At 36.6% G+C, this 19,254-nt stretch overlaps 1 protein-coding gene across 1 annotated transcript; it reads right to left on the bottom strand.

Moving 5' to 3' along the window:
* Positions 1-897: 897 nt before the first annotated feature.
* Positions 898-4,513, bottom strand: LOC142170567 (WAT1-related protein At1g70260-like). The gene is made up of 7 exons (XM_075232474.1): positions 4,191-4,513; positions 4,026-4,088; positions 3,641-3,757; positions 2,605-2,851; positions 2,189-2,347; positions 1,938-2,089; positions 898-1,163 (listed from the first exon to the last, which is right to left on the bottom strand). Exons 1-7 carry the CDS (start codon positions 4,397-4,399, stop codon positions 1,001-1,003), a joined length of 1,110 nt encoding a protein of 369 aa, XP_075088575.1. The 5' UTR covers positions 4,400-4,513; the 3' UTR covers positions 898-1,000.
* Positions 4,514-19,254: the final 14,741 nt, after the last annotated feature.

Below are 19,254 nucleotides of genomic sequence, written 5' to 3' on the forward strand. Positions count from 1 at the left end.
ACTATATGGGTCAAAATATGACTAAGGGAATTCGGCATGAAGAAGTATTATTAGAAGTAATTTGGCCGAGGTCGACTAATGATTAATAGAACTCATCGTTGAGCAGTCGATCATGGCCGAGGTCAAATATTGAGAGCAACAGTAACGGCTAGTTTTATAATAGGGTCTTTAGGAGAATATTTCATTGAATATTCTCTGTACTCATACTTTTAGGGTTGATGAGGGATATGTCCCATATAAATAGAAAGAGAGATAAGGTGAAAGACATGTATTATTGATTTTAATAAGAACTCTCATGAAAGTAGACTCTATATTAATACAAACACCACATTTCTAAAGAGATTTGTTTTGTTGATTATTTTATACTTTTCACATCAGATCCGAGAAAGTTTCCAATATTTTCATAGTTATTTGTCATACATCATTGTTAGAAAAAAATCATCCACCTCATTCAATATTGGGTGAATCATTCTCCTTATTTGCATTTAGTGCCATTTATTTTTATTTAATGCTTGTTATTCTCATCCCATTATTGACCTTGAACAATAACACATATTACATTAAATCTGTTCCGACACTATTCTACATCATCCACGTAGGCCGATTTTAGATCTGAAGTTATTATCTTTAACTAGGATTAACCCCTTATCTATTTAATTAATTAGTTTAACCAAAGGTTCATATTTTTTGGTCAAACAAATATATTTAAAAATATAGTAGTACATTATATGTGAACCTGGCCAAGGTAAAATATTTAGAATCGCAATGCAAACTTTTGTTTTCTGATGATCACTAACCAAGTATGCTTCACTCATTAGTCCCATCACGGTCCAAGTGTTCTTATAAATTAAAAGAGCACTCGTTCTTATATTAATCACAAACGTTACATTATTCTGAAACCTTCTAATTAAAACTTCAACTTAACTTGCGATAGAGGGTTCCCGAAAAACACACCCTCCAATACATATTTACAATTCGTTTGATCTTGTTTGCTATACTCTTAGACCTGTGAATCATCTTCTTCTTCTTGTTCTTGTAGAAAAGGGACTTTTTCATCAGAAGTTGACACGTTGCCTTTGATGTCTTTCTTTGTCTCGTCTTCTTTGAGCTGTCCCCATAGTGTAGTGTAATAACCAAGTCCACATATACAAGCGCTCAACATGCTGTACAAATTTATGGACGTTAAGATCATGTTAGCGTGTAAAAAAGTATTTATAATAATCAGGTCATTTATAAGATAATTATAAGTAAATTATTAGAAATTATTTCTAGCTATAGAGGTATAAAAGAATTGTTAGTGGACATAATTTAAATCTTTTTGAAAATAACAAAATGAAAATGTTTTTTTAATTTGTCGTTTCTACTCTTTTTTTTGGTCTACACTTTAGCGTACGTCTTTCTGTTACCTTGTCTCTTTTCTTTTTCAACTATGTTTCACCCACGATTAGAGAAGAGAAAAACAATACTTTCTCTGCAGAGTATTTTTTATGATATTATTTCCGTTTTAGAAATTTTTTAAAATACTACTCCTTTTGTTCCAGTTTATGTGAACCTATTTCCCTTTTAGTCCGTTCCAAAAAGGATGACTCCTTTCTAAATTTTGAAACAATTTAGCTTAAACTTATAATTTTACCCTTAATGAGAAGCTTTTATAACCACACAAATACTTTGGGCCCCTTTTTAATTTGTTTAGGACCACAAATTTTAAAAGTCTTCATTTTTTCTTAAACTCGCGCCCAGTCAAACATGTTCACATAAATTGAAACACAACGAGTATTTTTTATATTTGAAATACCATAAATTAAACTACACATTTCACCTTTGAGATGACATGATTTTGTACTCGCGCAAATATCATTGCATATTGAAAATCTCATACGTTTTTATAATATTGTTTTCTTTTCAAAGGAGTATAAGAAGAAAGGAGAAAACTTTGCCTTCCATAGTGGAAAGTAGCAGCAAAGAGAACACAACCGCAAGTGCTGGCAACTGGAACTCCCACAGGCTTAAAAAAGAGGGCATAAGATGGCCCTTTCAATCGCATGCACCACATCTGGACACTGCTACGTATTAAACTTCCAAATATTGCCTATATATCATGTAACAAAGTATCTCGTTGACATTAGGTAATGACTAAAGAGTAGTACGTTCATTTTAATTGAATGTCTGATTGCTTTTGTGAGCTTACAGTTAGAACAATGACAAGAAGCTCAAAGTTAAGCTTAAGCCTCCACGCACTGAGATTATTTTCCATAAATAAAGCAAATACTGCAGATTGGATCGTCCCAAACAAGGTGTAAAGACACGTTATTTTCATCACCTGTGGGTGCTTCTTGCTACTTCCCGCCTGAAAAAAGACAACAATTTCATTCAATGTAAACGTTCTGTTTGAGAGAGAAAACAAAAAGGAAAATAAAAGGATTTAAGTTATATAGATCGTAGTGTCATGTTATATCAAGTTAGTTATTACTATAACTTTTACTAGGTTATTAGTTGTTGTTTGTTATAGAGATTCGTTTGTTTGTCGTAGATATTCTTTAAACGGTTAACTAATAGAACTTAAACAAGAAAAGAAAAAGAACAGAAAAGATTAATAAAGGAAACCTGAATAATGTTCCATATGGTAAGAGCAAATGAAGCAGCTGCAAACAAGAAACAACCAAGAACCCAATTCTCATGTGTTGAAGTGAAGACGAGGAGCTGCGGTCTTGCTAGTTGAAGGAAAGAAGGGGAATACTTGTTGACCTTTGGACCTTTGGAGAAAGTCATTGATAATATTCCCACTATTGATATTAAGGTACCAACTACTCTTGCTTGACTTCCTTGGCTCGTCCAGTCAATCTTTATTTTCCTAAAATTAAATTGTTATATGCTTCTTTAGAATACTGATAATCGTAAGTTCCTAAACGGTAATTTTCACACTTTTTGGTCAGTCAAAAATGATAAGCTTGAGCTAAAAGGGTAGTCTTAAAGACATGACCGACGTAGAGATTTTAAAGTTTTCTTCACTCAGCCAATTCCCAGATAGTGGTTGGAAAATCTACTTCCTTTTTATTGGAAGAACTGTTTGCAAATAACAGTGGTATGTAGTAGTAGGTCCATTCACTTGCATCAGTTTCTTGTTAATTATTTTTCAATTCTAATATAATACCATTCACTTCCAACCCATCAATTTGGTACCCAAAAAAGGGACTCCTGAATACCTGAGATCACACACGTACAACATTGAATCTTACATCATTCAAAAATTTCTCACAATTTTCATCGGATTAGAGTATAACAATCTCACGTAAAAGATTAAGGTGTTAGAGAAAACACACTTATATTTATTTATTTATGTCTTCGATAATAGGTGGCGATGAAACTCGAACAAAGGACCCGTGTATACTCTAATACCATGTTGCCATGTTGAAGTGTGTGATCATTTCATCTAAAAGCTTAATTCATTTAATTCCTTCTTCAACACGTCTCTTTCTAAATATTTTTGTCATTATTAATTACAACCTCTGTAATAGTACTGTATCTTTTCTCCTTTCTAGTTTTAAGGATCAACTAAACTAGAAAAAGAAAAGAAAAAGTTAGTATGCTTAAGTCTGTTTCCAATCAAGAGGCCATAAGATAATGAAAAGTAGAAAAGAACCTGAGAATAATGGCAACAATGAAAGAAAAAGCTGGTATCATGTTCGCAGCTCCACATGCTACTATCGGAGAACTATAACTTAGTCCCGCGAATGCAAGGTTCTGTGCTATTGTTACCCTGCAACCACAGATTAAATTCATATGATTATTTTTCTCTTAACTTTTACCACACTAATCAAGATCAATAGTATACAAAATTAAGTGACACCACCATTTCATATGAAAATAATTGGTGTCTTACGAAGTTAAGAAACTCTAAAGTCCAATATGCATGAATACAGAAAATAATCTTGGACCAATATTTAAGTTCATCTTTAGACCATCTATATAAACTTGTTATTTTTGTTTAATCTTTTGACAGAGAGAAAGAGTCAGAGAGTACTAACCCTACTAAACCAAGGAAGAAGACACGCAAAAGAAGGGGAAGCGTGAATAATGGCTCGTCTGTCCTGCAATTATTCATGAGAAAGAAATATCAACACCGGTCCTCTGAGTCACCCTTGATCTTAAAGAAAAAGAGAAAACAAGATTCCGTGAAAATATATACGTACTTGTCTCTTCTGTGGAAAAAGAGGGAATACGGAATGAGAAGGATAAAGCTAAGAGCATTCGTATAGACCACGAATATAAAAGAACTCATCCCAAACTTGGACATGGCGGTACTGGCCATAATCGTCAAGAAAATAGTGACAGCTTCTATTATGACCATGGCTGTGCATGGCAACATTTCTCCTATGGCATTCGCAACCCTCACACCCATCTCTCCTTCTCAGTTTATGTGTGTGTTTATGTCAACTACTTGCTATAGCTCCGTATGATCCGGTCTTCACTATTTATATGGAGGCACATCAATTCAATTTGCTGTATACGTCAGGAAATAAAAAAGAAAAAGAAAGAGAAGGTAACCTTTCATGGAAAGATTAAGCTACTTGGAAAGAGAGAGAGCAGCTCGAGTGACCCAACCGTGGCACGGAAGGGGGAGATTCAATTATGCTATTAATACATTTTTAATTGAGGAAAACTTCTCTTCCACCTGTACACCTACTATTTGTCCTACGTGGACTCCGAGAGTACGTATTAACCCAGAAATAGATTTTGTCGTAGATGGTCTAAATTATTTTACATAGTTAGTATTATTAATAACCCCTCGTAAGGTTTGTATTCGTGGCTGACATTAACACCGGACCTACCAGGAATTATTTCTTCAACTCCAGCGGGTCAGTTGCGGTTACATTAAACTCCTCGCATGCGTTTAACTACTAGTCACTATAAATTTATATGATATATTTCCTTATTAATATGGTAAAAAATATCTTTTTATATATTTAATTAAAATAAAATTTTTATTTTTATTTTTATAAGATACAGTAATTTATAGCCACAAAGTCTGCTGCTTGTCTTAAAACGCAAGTTTCAAAAGTTTTTTTCCCCATAAATTCTAGATCCAGCCAAACAATAACACGTAAAATAAGGAGGGGCCGGGGGAGATTGTAGAAGAATTTTTTTAACTAGATCACTTAAGAGGTACTTATAGGTAATTGTTTGACTCAAAAAGATGTTAAACCCTTTTGAACAAATCAATCAAAGATGAAGGGGTAAATCTTAGCCAAAGATAATTAATTCCAGATCGAAATGTTAATGATAATGAACGCATATGAGACGAAAGAAATAAGATCAATCTTATTAAGTTTAAGCATTATCTTCCTCACTCACTGATGAGAAAGTAGATTTACAGGGGTTTATTGAGATCATTTTCTCTGTTTTCTAAAGTCCCAGGAAGAGGCTTTCTGTTCTCCCCCTCTAAAGAATGGCGAAGCCCCCTCCTTTTGTTGAGAGTTTTCTGGCTATATATAATCCAGACCACCTTTACCCATCACTTGACTTGACGCTTTCTTGTCGTCGGTGTGTCCTGGTCTCGTTTTTAACATTACTCTTTTTGACTTGTTGAATGTCGCAGAGGAGAAATGGAGCGGGCCCTATTGGCTTTCATTGTACAGTTACCGGGTGCGGGTGGTGGGTGACCTGGTCGTGATGGTCAGATTTTGACCAATACAATTAGTCCCTCCGTCTGTCGGTGTCGTCCTACGTCGGCCTTGATAGACGGATCATGCTCGTTATGCAGTCGAGACACTACTAGAAATCCGGTAAAAAGCGACCACAAAAAGCGACCAAAGTTGGTCGCTTATAGGCCTAAAAGCGACCAAAAAGTGACCAAACATGCCTGGTCGCAATATTGCTGGTCCCTTTATTTTAGGGACCAAAGTTGGTCGCTAATTAGCGACCAACTTTGGTCTCTAAGGTAAAAGGACCAAATATTCTGATTTTGACTTTAGTGACCAACTTTGGTCGCTATATTAATTTAATAATATAAATTTGGCGACCAAAGTTGGTCTCTACATATGAAATACATTGTTTTTAATTTATCATTAATCATTAGAAAGCGACCAACTTTGGTCTCTAATCCAAATATTATATTTTAAAATCTGGACAATAGAGACCAAAGTTGGTCGCTAAATTCAAGAATTTAATTTTTTTTAAAGATAAGCGACCAACATTGGTTGCTATATTTCCAGAAATTGTATTTTTTTTAATAGAAATCTGGGCAGGTAGCGACCAAGGTTGGTCGCTATTGCCCAGAAAATTATTTTTTTATAGTGAAATGCGACCAAATAGAGACCAAAATTGGTCGCTTTTCTTGGTATATTTTTGGCAGAAACTGCCTGTTTTGGAAGCTACACCACCTGTCAGCTTACCAAACATCCTAAACAGGCATTTTACGCCAGCAACAACAACAACAACAATTAAAAGCAACAATCAATAGAAATAACACATTAAGCTAACAAAACTAAGTTAATGCTTATTACAAGCCCATTCGAACTAAAAAGAACTAACACAATAAAACTAAATTTTTTTGTCTAGTATAAAGTACTCAAGGAGTGTTCTTTCAGGATTCTCGTCCGAAAGTTGGATTTCCTCGCCCGATTCATTAGGTGGTTGACTGCGTATGAATTCTCCCACGTCAGCTGCATGTGAAGCGAAGCTATATGAAAAATTATATATATTGAATTAGTATTTCAAAATTTATATAAAAGTAAATCAAAATACTTAATGAAAAGTAAAAAACTTACATGTATATAGTCGAGGCTCGACCCTCCTTTCTGAATCAGTCTCTTTCTTCTTCTTTACAATACGAGTTTCATTGAATAGCTCATCTTGCTTCATTGGCATCATAAAGCTGTCTGGTGGCTTTGCTGATTATCCTCGTGGTACTATTACTCGGGATGAACTTGAATACAGAGAATAACTTGGATACAGTACCTGACAGAGTGTGTCTTTGATCAATTGTTGATCTCTATAGCTACAATGATAATGAGAAGGCAACGACATGTGTTTCAAAATAGTGATGGTATAGATAGGATTTAACATTTCCTAAGTAGATAAAAGAGGTTATAGAGGAATTCTCTATTTCACTTTCCAAGAGGAAAAGAAGTTTGATTGATAGTGACAACGTTGATGAAGACGGAATGTTTTCCGTTGGTCATGGCAGTTCCCATAAAGCGGGGATCATAAGACTCTATGATGACAAAGATTATAGGAAGTTTTGTTCTAAACTTTCTTCCAAGTCTGATCCGTACAAGCTTAATATGATATTGGTGATATTTCTTCGGATTCAGACAATGATTTGACCGACAAAAGTATGGAAATGCTCTTAAAAAGAATTAAAGGTAAAATGTTTTTCTTGGTAGAGAAGGATGCTGAAAAGATTTTACCTTTAATTCTTTTTAAGAGCATTTCCATACTTTTGTCGGTCAAATCATTGTCTGAATCCGAAGAAATATCACCAATATCACATTAAGCTTGTACGGATCAGACCTGAAAGAAAATTTAGAACAAAACTTCCTATAATCTCTGTCATCATAGAGTCTTATGATCCCCATTCTATGGGAACTGCCATGACCAACGGAACACATTCCGTCTTCATTAACCTTGTCACTCTCAGTTAAACTTCTTTTCCTCATGGAAAATGAAGTACAAAATTACTCTATAAGCTCTTCTTTTATATACTTTGAAAATACTAAATTCCTACCTACACCATTACTATTTGAAACACATGCCATTGCCTTCTCATCATCATTGTTGCTAATGAGAAGAATAATTAAAGGCACACTTTGCCAGGTACTGTGTCTTAGTTATTCTTGGTGGAAGTTCTATTGCATGTCTAATAACGTCATCAACCTCTTCTAATAATCCTCCGGCAATCTAAAATTCCAAAACATAAACTAAAAGTTCAATTCATATCCTAAACCTTCAATTCATATCCACAAAAGTTCAAGTCATATCCTAAAGGTTCAACTCATATCGTAAAAAGTTCAAGTTATATCGTAAAATTTCAATTTATATCGTACAAGTTCAATTCACAAGAACAAAACCTAAAAACTAAAAGTTCATCAATTCTTATCCTACGAGTTTAAACATAAACTAAAAGTTCAATTTATATACTAAAGGTTCAATTCATATCCACAAAAGTTCAAGTCATATCCTAAAATTTCTATTTATATCCTAAAAATTCAACTCATATCCTAAAAGTTTCAATTTATATCCTACAAGTTCAATTCACAAGAACAAAACCTGAAAACTAAAATTTATATTCATATCCTACGAGTTTAAACATAAACTAAAAGTTCAAGTCACATCCTAAAGGTTCAATACATATGCTAAAGGTTCAATTTATTTCCTAAAAGTTTAAATCATATCCTAAAAGTTTCAATTCATATCCTAAAAAGTTCAAGTCATACATAAAAGCTTCAATTTATATCCTACAAGTTCAATTCACAAGAACAAACCTAAAAACTAAAAGTTATATTCATATCTTACGAGTTTAAACATAAACTAAAACTTCAAGTCATATCCTAAAGGTTCAATACATATCCTAAAGGTTCAATTTATTTCCTAAAAGTTCAACTCATATCCTAAAAGTTTCAACTCATATCCTAAAAAGTTCAAGTCATACATAAAAGCTTCAATTTATATCGTACAAGTTCAATTCACAAGAACAAAACCTAAAAACTAAAAATTCACCAATTCTTATCCTACGAGTTTAAACATAAACTAAAAGTTCAATTTATATCCTAAAGGTTCAATTCATATCCACAAAAGTTCAGGTCCTATCCTAAAATTTCTATTTATATCCTAAAAATTCAACTCATATCCTAAAAGTTTCAATTCATATCCTAAAAGTTCAATTCACAAGAACAAAACCTAAAAACTAAAAGTTATATTCATATCCTACGAGTTTAAACATAAACTAAAAGTTCAAGTCATATGCTAAAGGTTCAATACATATGCTAAAGGTTCAATTTATTTCCTAAAAGTTCAAATCATATCCTAAAAGTTTCAATTCATATCCTAAAAAGTTCAAGTCATACATAAAAGCTTCAATTTATATCCTACAAGTTCAATTCACAAGAACAAAACCTAAAAACTAAAAGTTATATTCATATCTTACGAGTTTAAGCATAAACTAAAATTTCAAGTCATATCCTAAAGGTTCAATACATATCCTAAAGGTTCAATTTATTTCCCAAAAGTTCAACTCATATCCTAAAAGTTTCAATTCATATCCTAAAAAGTTCAAGTCATACATAAAAGCTTCAATTTATATCGTACAAGTTCAATTCACAAGAACAAAACCTAAAAACTAAAAGTTCAACAATTCTTATCCTACGAGTTTAAACATAAACTAAAAGTTCAATTTATATCCTAAAGGTTCAATTCATATCCACAAAAGTTCAAGTCATATCCTAAAATTTCTATTTATATCCTAAAAATTCAACTCATATCCTAAAAGTTTCAATTCATATCCTAAAAGTTCAATTCACAAGAACAAAACCTAAAAACTAAAAGTTATATTCATATCCTACGAGTTTAAACATAAACTAAAAGTTCAAGTCATATCCTAAAGGTTCAATACATATGCTAAAGGTTCAATTTATTTCCTAAAAGTTCAACTCATATCCTAAAAGTTTCAATTCATATCCTAAAAAGTTCAAGTCATACATAAAAGCTTCAATTTATATCCTACAAGTTCAATTCACAAGAACAAAACCTAAAAACTAAAAGTTATATTCATATCTTACGAGTTTAAACATAAACTAAAACTTCAAGTCATATCCTAAAGGTTCAATACATATCCTAAAGGTTCAATTTATTTCCCAAAAGTTCAACTCATATCCTAAAAGTTTCAATTCATATCCTAAAAAGTTCAAGTCATACATAAAAGCTTCAATTTATATCGTACAAGTTCAATTCACAAGAACAAAACCTAAAAACTAAAAGTTCATCAATTCTTATCCTACGAGTTTAAACATAAACTAAAAGTTTAATTTATATCCTAAAGGTTCAATTTATATCCACAAAAGTTCAAGTCATATCCTAAAATTTCTATTTATATCCTAAAAATTTAACTCATATCCTAAAAGTTTCAATTCATATCCTAAAAATTCAACTCATATCCTAAAAGTTTCAATTTATATCCTAGATTTCTATAAATCCTAGATTTTTATAAAATGTTAAATAATGATAAATACAACCTAAACCCTAGGTTTCTATAAAATACAATGTTAAATAATCAATTGAAACACTAGTCAATTTGAAACTAATTCATAGCTAATAAACAAAACATTATAAGCTTACACAAAAGATATAAATTGTAATTATAACCTAGAATTTTTAGGAGGTGGAGAAGGAGAGAGACGCAGCAGCGGCAGAGGCGACGGCGACGGGGCGGCGGCAGCTGGGCGGTGGTCGTTGGTGGCGTGGGTGGGGCCTCTGGTGCTGGGAGTTGGAAGGGGGGGGGGGGGTTGAGTGTGAGAGAGAAAACAGAGATTTTGGGAAATTTTTAGAAAGAATGGGAGGGGATCCCGGTTTTGACACTCTGGAATTAAAAATAGCGACCACAGTTGGTCGCTATTTTGGTAGGTAAATCAGTTTTGAATTTGGTCGCTATTTCTAAAAAAATTATATTACTCTTAATTCAATTTAAAATTATATATATATATATAGTATAAATTTAGGATTTTAATTCAATTTAAGCTATATATATATATATATATAATACAATTTAAAATTATGTACATATGTAGTATAAATTTAGGATTTTAATTCAATTTAAGCTATATATATATATATATATATATATAAGCTATATTCGATACAGTATTACCTAATACACTTATACTTAGTGCATAGTATAGCGTAAGTATATATATATATATATATATATATTAAGTTATATTCTATACAGTATGACCTAATACACTTATACTCAGTGCATAGTATAGCGTAAGTATATATATTATATATATAAGCTATATTCGATATAATACTACCTAATACACTTATATTTAGTGCATAGTATAACGTAAGTATATATAGTATATATATAAGCTATATTCGATACAGTATTACCTAATACACTTATACTTAGTGCATAGTATAGCGTAAGTATATATATTATATATATAAGCTATATTCGATACAGTATGACCTAATACACTTATACGCAGTGCATAGTATAGCGTAAGTATATATATATTATATATATAAGCTATATTCGATACAGTATGACCTAATACACTTATACTCAGTGCATAGTATAGCGTAAGTATATATATATATATATATATATATATATATATATATATATATATATATATAAGCTATATTCGATATAATACTACCTAATACACTTATACTTAGTGCATAGTATAGCGTAAGTATATTATATATATATATATATATATATATATAAGCTATATTCGATACAGTATTACCTAATACACTTATACTTAGTGCATAGTATAGCGTAAGTATATATATATATATATATATATATATATATATATATATATATATATATAAGCTATATTCGATACAGTATTACCTAATACACTTATACTTAGTGCATAGTATAGCGTAAGTATATATATATATTATATATATAAGCTATATTCGATACAGTATTACCTAATACACTTATACTTAGTGCATAGTATAGCGTAAGTATATATATATATATATATAAGCTATATTCGATACAGTATTACCTAATACACTTATACTTAGTGCATAGTATAGCGTAAGTATATATATTATATATATATAAGCTATATTCGATACAGTATTACCTAATACACTTATACTTAGTGCATAGTATAGCGTAAGTATATATATATATTATATATGTAAGCTATATTCGATATAATATTACCTAATAGACTTATACTCAGTGCATAATATAGCGTAAGTATATATTATATATATAAACATATATATATATATATAGAAAGAGAGAGAGACACGCACGATTCGTAGTACTATTCATCCCTTGTATTACAAAAGTATTAACGACTTATATTTATATTATTTAGATAGTAAATACAAAAGTGATTTTTAATTTTGACCATTGTTGACCTGAATAGAGACCAACTTTGGTCGCCATTTATTCAAGAATTTAGTTTAGCGACCAAAGTTGGTCGCTATATTTAAATCAGATTTAATTATATTTCATATAATATTTAAATTAATAATATAATTATTAAAATTGTATAACTGGGCCCCATTTAAGCGACCAAAGTTGGTCGGTATCTGCCTACCCTTTAAGTAGCGACCAAATTTTTTAAAAATAATAATATAATTATTAAAATTTTGTAGGTGGGTCCCACTTTAGCGACCAACATTGGTCACTAATCTCAGTAAATGTTTGACCAAGAAAGTCTGACCAGTCCAGTCAACATTTTGACTAATATAGCAACCAAGTAGCGACCAACCTTGGTCGCTATTTTGTTTCTTTTATTTATTTTATTATTTTCGCTAGTTTAGCGACCAACTTTGGTCGCTTTTTCCCACAGACCAATTTTGGTCGCTAAATTTTGGTCACTTTTTTCTGGATTTCTAGTAGTGAGAGAAATCTGGCCCGTGACTTTTCGTTCCTTAGTTGCGTTCCGGGGATTTTTAACGAAATGGTGGGGTTCTCTCAGTCCTCGCGGACCGTTGCGGCAAATTCAGAACCGAAACATTGATTGGTACCTGAAGCGCCAGTTCGTGGTTAAAACCATTATGACATACATTTTTGGGAAACTGAAACGTTTCGTTCCTTATTAGATTCAAATGGGGACTCTTGGATTTCGTGCTTCGGGGAATTTATGTCTCTTATAAATAGAGGGAACTTCTCATTTGATTGATTCACTTCATCTTTTGTTTGAGTGAGTTCTTCAGATATAGCTTTTTCTGACACCTTGAATTTCTGCTCACCTCCTTGCTCACTGAAATCTTTCATCTCCTTCTTATTATTTCTTTCGGCGCACTCTTTGCTAAAAAAATGACCGATGACTCTTCTCGCGACAATCTTCTTGCCGCTAATCCGGTACCAGAGAGTTCTGTTCAAGTCAACAGAGGGGCGGATTTGGCAGAGGATGAGGAGGTTCCCTCGGTGGTTGAGACCCTGCCTCGCCCCGGGAGGAAGACAACTGACTTTAGTTTTGGTGGTGGAGCGGAACCGGAATCCGTCGCTTCCATTTTGAGGGAAAGGGGAATCGTAGAGTTGAGGGAAAGGTAGGGAATCTCCAATTACGTCGAGATACGGCCGGTGGAGGGGGACGACAGAGTTCACTTTAACCGTCCTGGGTACTGCGTGTTCTATGCTTACCCCTTCATTATAGGGTACACACTTCCTTTTCCCATGTTGGTGGTGGATTTTTGCTGCTACGGAGTGTGCCCTGCCCAGCTCTCGTCGTATTTGTACAAGTTGTTCCTTATGCTACTCAAGTATGCGGAGCTTGCTGGTCGTGAAGTCACCTTGGGCTATATGCTCAGCATCTTTACTCCTCAATTGATCTGTGGCTCGATGATCCACATGCGTCCTAGGTAGGTCGAGGAGTCTGGTGGTGAAAATGGACGAGAGGACCAACCGTCGTTTCTATGAGAACTACTTTTATGTGCGGACCAAACATATTGTGGCGGACCCAACGGGATTCCCTAAGAGATGGAACTTCGCACGTAAGTTTGCCCCTTTATTCAGTGAAATGCTTTATCATTTTCCTTGAGTACCAAACTGACTCGTCTTTGTAGCTGAGAGATTACCCCCGCTGCCTGTCAAAGGGATTCGCGAATGGGTGGAGGCCATTCTTCCCCATACAGTGGGAATTCGCACATGGTCAGCCTTTCATGAGAGGTTCGGACGCAAGCCCCTCACAAGTGAGACGACGCCTTTATGTATCGTCCTTTTCTCTTCTCTCCGTTTTTGTTTAGCTTCTCAAGCGTTGTTCGTCGTTGTTAGGGAGGGTGCGGAGAGTAAGGGCACCTCAACTAGCTTTTCTCCAGCCGACCGCATCTGCTTGCCATATCGCAGTACCTACTGCACGACCTTCATCGAGGGTTGCTTTCGTCGAATCCGCTGCCTTGGTTACTCCAGCGAGGGATGCTTCTCAGGACGAGGTCCCGACCAATGTCGTTCGTCCCATGAATGAGTCACCGTCTACTGGAGAGGAGAAGGCACCGTCGAAGAGACAGAGAGTAGAGTTTGAGGCGGCACCCCCAACAGTGATTTACCTGGACGATTCTCCCCTGATGGGCCCTGTAGAGGATGTTATTGTGGCTCCCTCCATAGAGGCAGAACAGGCCATTGAAGTTGTCGGTGCCCATGATCAGCAGTCAGAAACTCCCACTGCCATCTTGGCTCAATCAGAAGTTCCTTCTGTTACTGATGATCAACATCTTGTCGTGATAGAGAACTAGACCTCTGGCACCGCTATTGTGACTTTGAATGTTCCCTCATCTTCCACAGTAGGTCGTGGCCCTCCTTTAGTAGCCGAAAGGGGAAAAGGCGTGGTGGTTAACTAGTATGAGTCTAAGTCAGACCTAGACCCCGATGATGTTAGGATGTTCGAGGAGGGCCTTACTCATTCGGTGGTCAATGCGGGGGGCTCAGCCTGTGTTCTTCAAATTCCTTTAGGCATTGACCTCCTGGCGGAAGGAGAGGATCTGGTACCGCAATTTAGCCTGTTATGCTCAGAAGCTGAGAATGAGTCCCTTCGAGATGTACCTGACGCTGAGTTGAGGGATGAGGTGGTCGTCATGGGCTTAAGGGTACGTTGTGTTTTGCTTTCGCTTTATGCTTTCCCCTTTTTCGAAAGCACTAGTTTAACCCCGTCTTTATGATTTCTAGATATACATAGTGGAAGTGGAAAGCATTCGCAGGGCTAATATCCGGACAAGGATTTTTCTGAAGATGCTGGAGAAATACCGTCGCTACCGTGACAGATGTCGCGAGATGCATGAGTGGCTGAGGACAGGTCCCCGTAATCACGATCTTGGTGAGGAGTTGGAGAAAAGAGACCAGGAATTGATGCAGACAATCTGCAGTAAGAGCGAACTCATGGAGCAACTCTATATCAAGGATGAGGAGCTCGAGTTGGGTAAGGGGATCGCGACGGAGTTTGAGCATTTGCAGGGAAAGTTGAGGTCAATGCAGTTGGAGATGGACCAGAACTTGGTCAAGGTCGAGGCGATGAGCACAGAGTGGATGATAAAGTTGACCTCGATGGAGAGCAAAGTCGCTGGCTTGGAGAACATCGAGAGGGCTTGGTCTGAGGCTTTGGTGAGGGCAGTGGCCTTGGAGGATACCATCCGCGTACTCCAATATGAACAGGAATCAGAGAGAGCGACAACTACCCTTATGGAGGCGAGGTTCGAGGAGCGCATTGGCACAATTGATCAGGAGGCGTCGATCCTGGGAGATCGGGTCGCGGCCTTGGAGGCAGAAAATGAGCGATTACAGGACCATGTTGATTCGTCTTTCGGTGTTGTTCCTCGCCAAATGCATTAGCTCTGGGTTTATGCTGAAGCCCAGAGGGACATATATAAGAGTTTGTGGGAAGCGGGCACCATGGCCGAGGCTGCTTATGAAGAAGCGCGAGCCAAAAATCGTGAGGCACGCATTAACTGTGGATACGACGCGGCGACGCCCAAAGCCAATGGGGGTGTGGATGATGATAATGGTGGATCTCATCGAGACGGCGATGATAGTGGTGATGATGACGGCGGTGATGATGCCGAATGAAGAATATTGTCCTTTGTTTTTATTTTTATTTCGTTTGTTAATTGTCGCTTGTTCATTTCTTATTCTTCCCCCCTTTTTTTATTGGTTGGCCTAGGCCATATGTAAGTGGTGGTAGCCCGTACTGTGACTTTGCATAAATAAAAGTTCTCTTATTCGCTATTTGCCTTGTACTTCACATTTTATTCCAATTGTTCATGGCTTTGGTGCAAGATAGAGGCCCTTCTGACGAGTCCTGATTTTGAAGGGTGTTATTTTGAATTTATCGAAATAGCAGCCCATCGTCGTTCAATAGAAATCAAACCTTTTCTTTTTTGATGGCGAAGACCCTTGGCCTTGAAGGGTGTTATTTCAAACTTATCAAAATGACATCCCGTCGTTGTTCGATCGAGGTCGAACCTTTTCTTTTTCGATGGCGGGGGCCCTTGGCCTTGAAAGGTGTTATTTTAAACTTATCGAAATAACAGCCCGTCGTCGTTTGATTGAGGTCGAACCTTTTCTTTTTTGATGGCGAGGGCCCTTGGCCTTGAAAGGTGTTATTTCGAACTTATTGAAACAACAGCCCATCGTCGTTCGATCGAGGTTGAACCTTTTTTTTATGGCGAAGGCCCTTGGCCTTGAAGGGTGTTATTTCGAACTTATCGAAATAACAGCCCATCATCGTTCGATCGAGGTTGAACCTTTTCTTTTTTGATGGTGAGGGCTCTTGGCCTTGAAGGGTGTTATTCGAACTTATCGAAATAACAGCCTGTCGTCGTTCGATCGAGGCCGAACCTATTATTTTTTTGATGGCGAAGGCCCTTGGCCTTGAAGGGTGTTATTTTGAACTTATCGAAATAACAGTCCGTCGTTGTTCGATCGAGGTTGAACCATTTATTTTTTTTGATGGCGAAGGCCCTTGGCCTTGAAGGGTATTATTTTGAACTTATCGAAATAACGGCCCGTCATCGTTCGATCGAGGTCGAACCTTTTCTTTTTTTTTTGATGGCGAATGCCCTTAGTCTTGAAGGGTATTATTTCGAACTTATCGAATTATTAGCCCGTCATCGTTTGATCGAGGTCGAACCTTTTCTTTTTTGATGGCGAAGGCCCTTGGCCTTGAAAGGTGTTATTTCAAACTTATCGAAATAACATCTCGTCATCGCTCGATCGAGGATGAACCTTTGCTTTTTTGATGGCGAGGGCCCTTGGCCTTCAAAGGTCTAATTTCGAACTTATCGAAATAATAGCCCGTCATCATTCGATCGAGGTCGAACCTTATCTTTTTTTTATGACGAAGTCCTTTGGCCTTGAAAGGTGTTATTTTGAACTTATCGAATAACGGCCCGTCGTCGTTCGATCGAGGTCGAACCTTTTCTTTTTTCTGATGGCGAAGGCCCTTGGCCTTGAAGGGTGTTAATTCGAACTTATCGAAATAACAGCCCGTCGTCGTTCGATCGAGGTTGTACCTTTTCTTTTTTGATGGCGAAGGCCCTCGGCCTTGAAGGGTGTTATTTCGAACTTATCAAAATATTAGCCCGTCGTCGTTCGATCGAGGTCGAAACTTTTCTTTTTTGATTGCGAAGGCCCTTGGCCTTGAAGGGTGTTATTTCGAACTTATCGAAATATCAGCCCGTCATCATTCGTTCGAGATCAAGCCTTTTCTTTTTGATGGAGAAGGCCCTTGGCCTTGAAGGGTGTTATTTCGAACTTATCGAAATAGCAGCCCATCGTCGTTCAATAGAGATCGAACATTTTCTTTTTTGATGGCGAAGGCCCTTAGCCTTGAAGGGTGTTATTTCAAACTTATCGAAATAACATCCTGTAGTCGTTCGATCGAGGTCGAACCTTTTCTTTTTCGATGGCGGCGGTTCTTCGCCTTGAAAGGTGTTATTTTGAACTTATCAAAATAACAGCCCGTCGTCGTTCGATCGAGGTCGAACCTTTTCTTTTTTGATGGCGAGGGCCCTTGGCCTTGAAGGGTGTTATTTCGAACTTATCGAAGCAACAGCCCGTCGTCGTTCGATCGAGGTTTAACCTTTTTTTTATGGCGAAGGCCCTTGGCCTTGAAAGGTGTTATTTCGAACTTATCGAAATAACAGCCCATCGTCGTTCGATCGAGGTTGAACCTTTTCTTTTTTGATGGCAAGGGCTCTTGGCCTTGAAGGGTGTTATTCGAACTTATCGAAATAACAGCCCGTCGTCGTTCGATCGAGGCCGAACCTTTTATTTTTTTGATGGCGAAAGCCCTTGGCCTTGAAGGGTGTTATTTTGAACTTATCGAAATAACAGTCCGTCGTTGTTTGATCGAGGTCGAACCATTTATTTTTTTTTGATGGCGAAGGCCCTTGGCCTTGAAGGGTGTTATTTTGAACTTATCGAAATAACGACCCGTCATCTTTCGATCGAGGTCGAACCTTTACTTTTTTTTGATGGCTAATGCCCTTAGCCTTGAAGTGTATTATTTAGAACTTATCGAAATATCAGCCCGTCATCGTTTGATCGAGGTCGAATCTTTTCTTTTTTGATGGCGAAGGCCCTTGGCCATAAAGGGTGTTATTTCAAACTTATCGAAATAACATCTCATCATCGCTCGATCGAGGTCGAACCTTTGCTTTTTTGATGGCGAGGGCCCTTGGCCTTGAAGGATGTTATTTCTAACCTATCAAAATAATAGCCTGTCATCATTCGATCGAGGTCGAACCTTATCTTTTTTTTATGACGAAGGCCTTTGGCCTTGAAAGGTGTTATTTTGAACTTATCGAATAACGGCCCATCGTCATTCGATAGAGGTCGAACCTTTTCTTTTTTTTTGATGGCGAAGGCCCTTGGCCTTGAAGGGTGTTAATTCGAACTTATCAATATAACAGCCCGTCGTCGTTCGATCGAGGTCGTACCTTTTCTTTTTTTGATGGCGAAGGCCCTCGGCCTTGAAGGGTGTAATTTCGAACTTATAAAAATATTAGCCCGTCGTCGTTCGATCGAGGTCGAACCTTTTCTTTTTTGATTGCGAAGGACCTTGGCCTTGAAGGGTGTTATTTCGAACTTATCTAAATATCAGCCCGCCATCGTTCGTTCGAGGTCAAGCTTTTTCTTTTTGATGGCGAAGGCCCTTGGCCTTTAAGGGTGTTATTTCGAACTTTTCGAAATAACATCCCGTCGTCGTTCGATCGAGGTCAAACCTTTTCTTTCTTTTTTTGATGGAGAAGGCGCTTGGCCTTGAAGGGTGTTATTTTGAACTTATCGAAATAACATCCCGTCTTCTTTCGATCGAGGTCGAACCTTTTCTTTTTTGATGGCGGGGGCCCTTGGCCTTGAAATGTGTTATTTTGAACTTATCGAAATAACAGCCCGTCGTCGTTCGATCGAGGTCGAACCTTTTCCTTTTTTATGGCGCGGGCCCTTGGACTTGAAGGGTGTTATTTGGAATTTAACGAAAAAACATCCCGTCGTCGTTCGATCGAGGTTGAACCTTTTTTTTATGGCGAAGGCCCTTGGCCTTGAAAGGTGTTATTTCGAAC

The sequence above is a fragment of the Nicotiana tabacum genome, chromosome 16, assembly GCF_000715075.1.
Source record: "Nicotiana tabacum cultivar K326 chromosome 16, ASM71507v2, whole genome shotgun sequence".
NCBI classification, from domain to species: Eukaryota; Viridiplantae; Streptophyta; class Magnoliopsida; order Solanales; family Solanaceae; genus Nicotiana; species Nicotiana tabacum.

Coding starts and splice junctions, on each gene's coding strand:
- LOC142170567 (XM_075232474.1), bottom strand. CDS start 4,399: ATGGGTGTGAGGGTTGCGAATGCCATAGGAGAAATGTTGCCATGCACA. Junction 4,089..4,190: donor TTTTTCCACAGAAGAGACAA/GTACGTATATAT, acceptor GAATAATTGCAG/GACAGACGAGCCATTATTCA. Junction 2,852..3,640: donor ATTGTTGCCATTATTCTCAG/GTTCTTTTCTAC, acceptor ATTTAATTTTAG/GAAAATAAAGATTGACTGGA.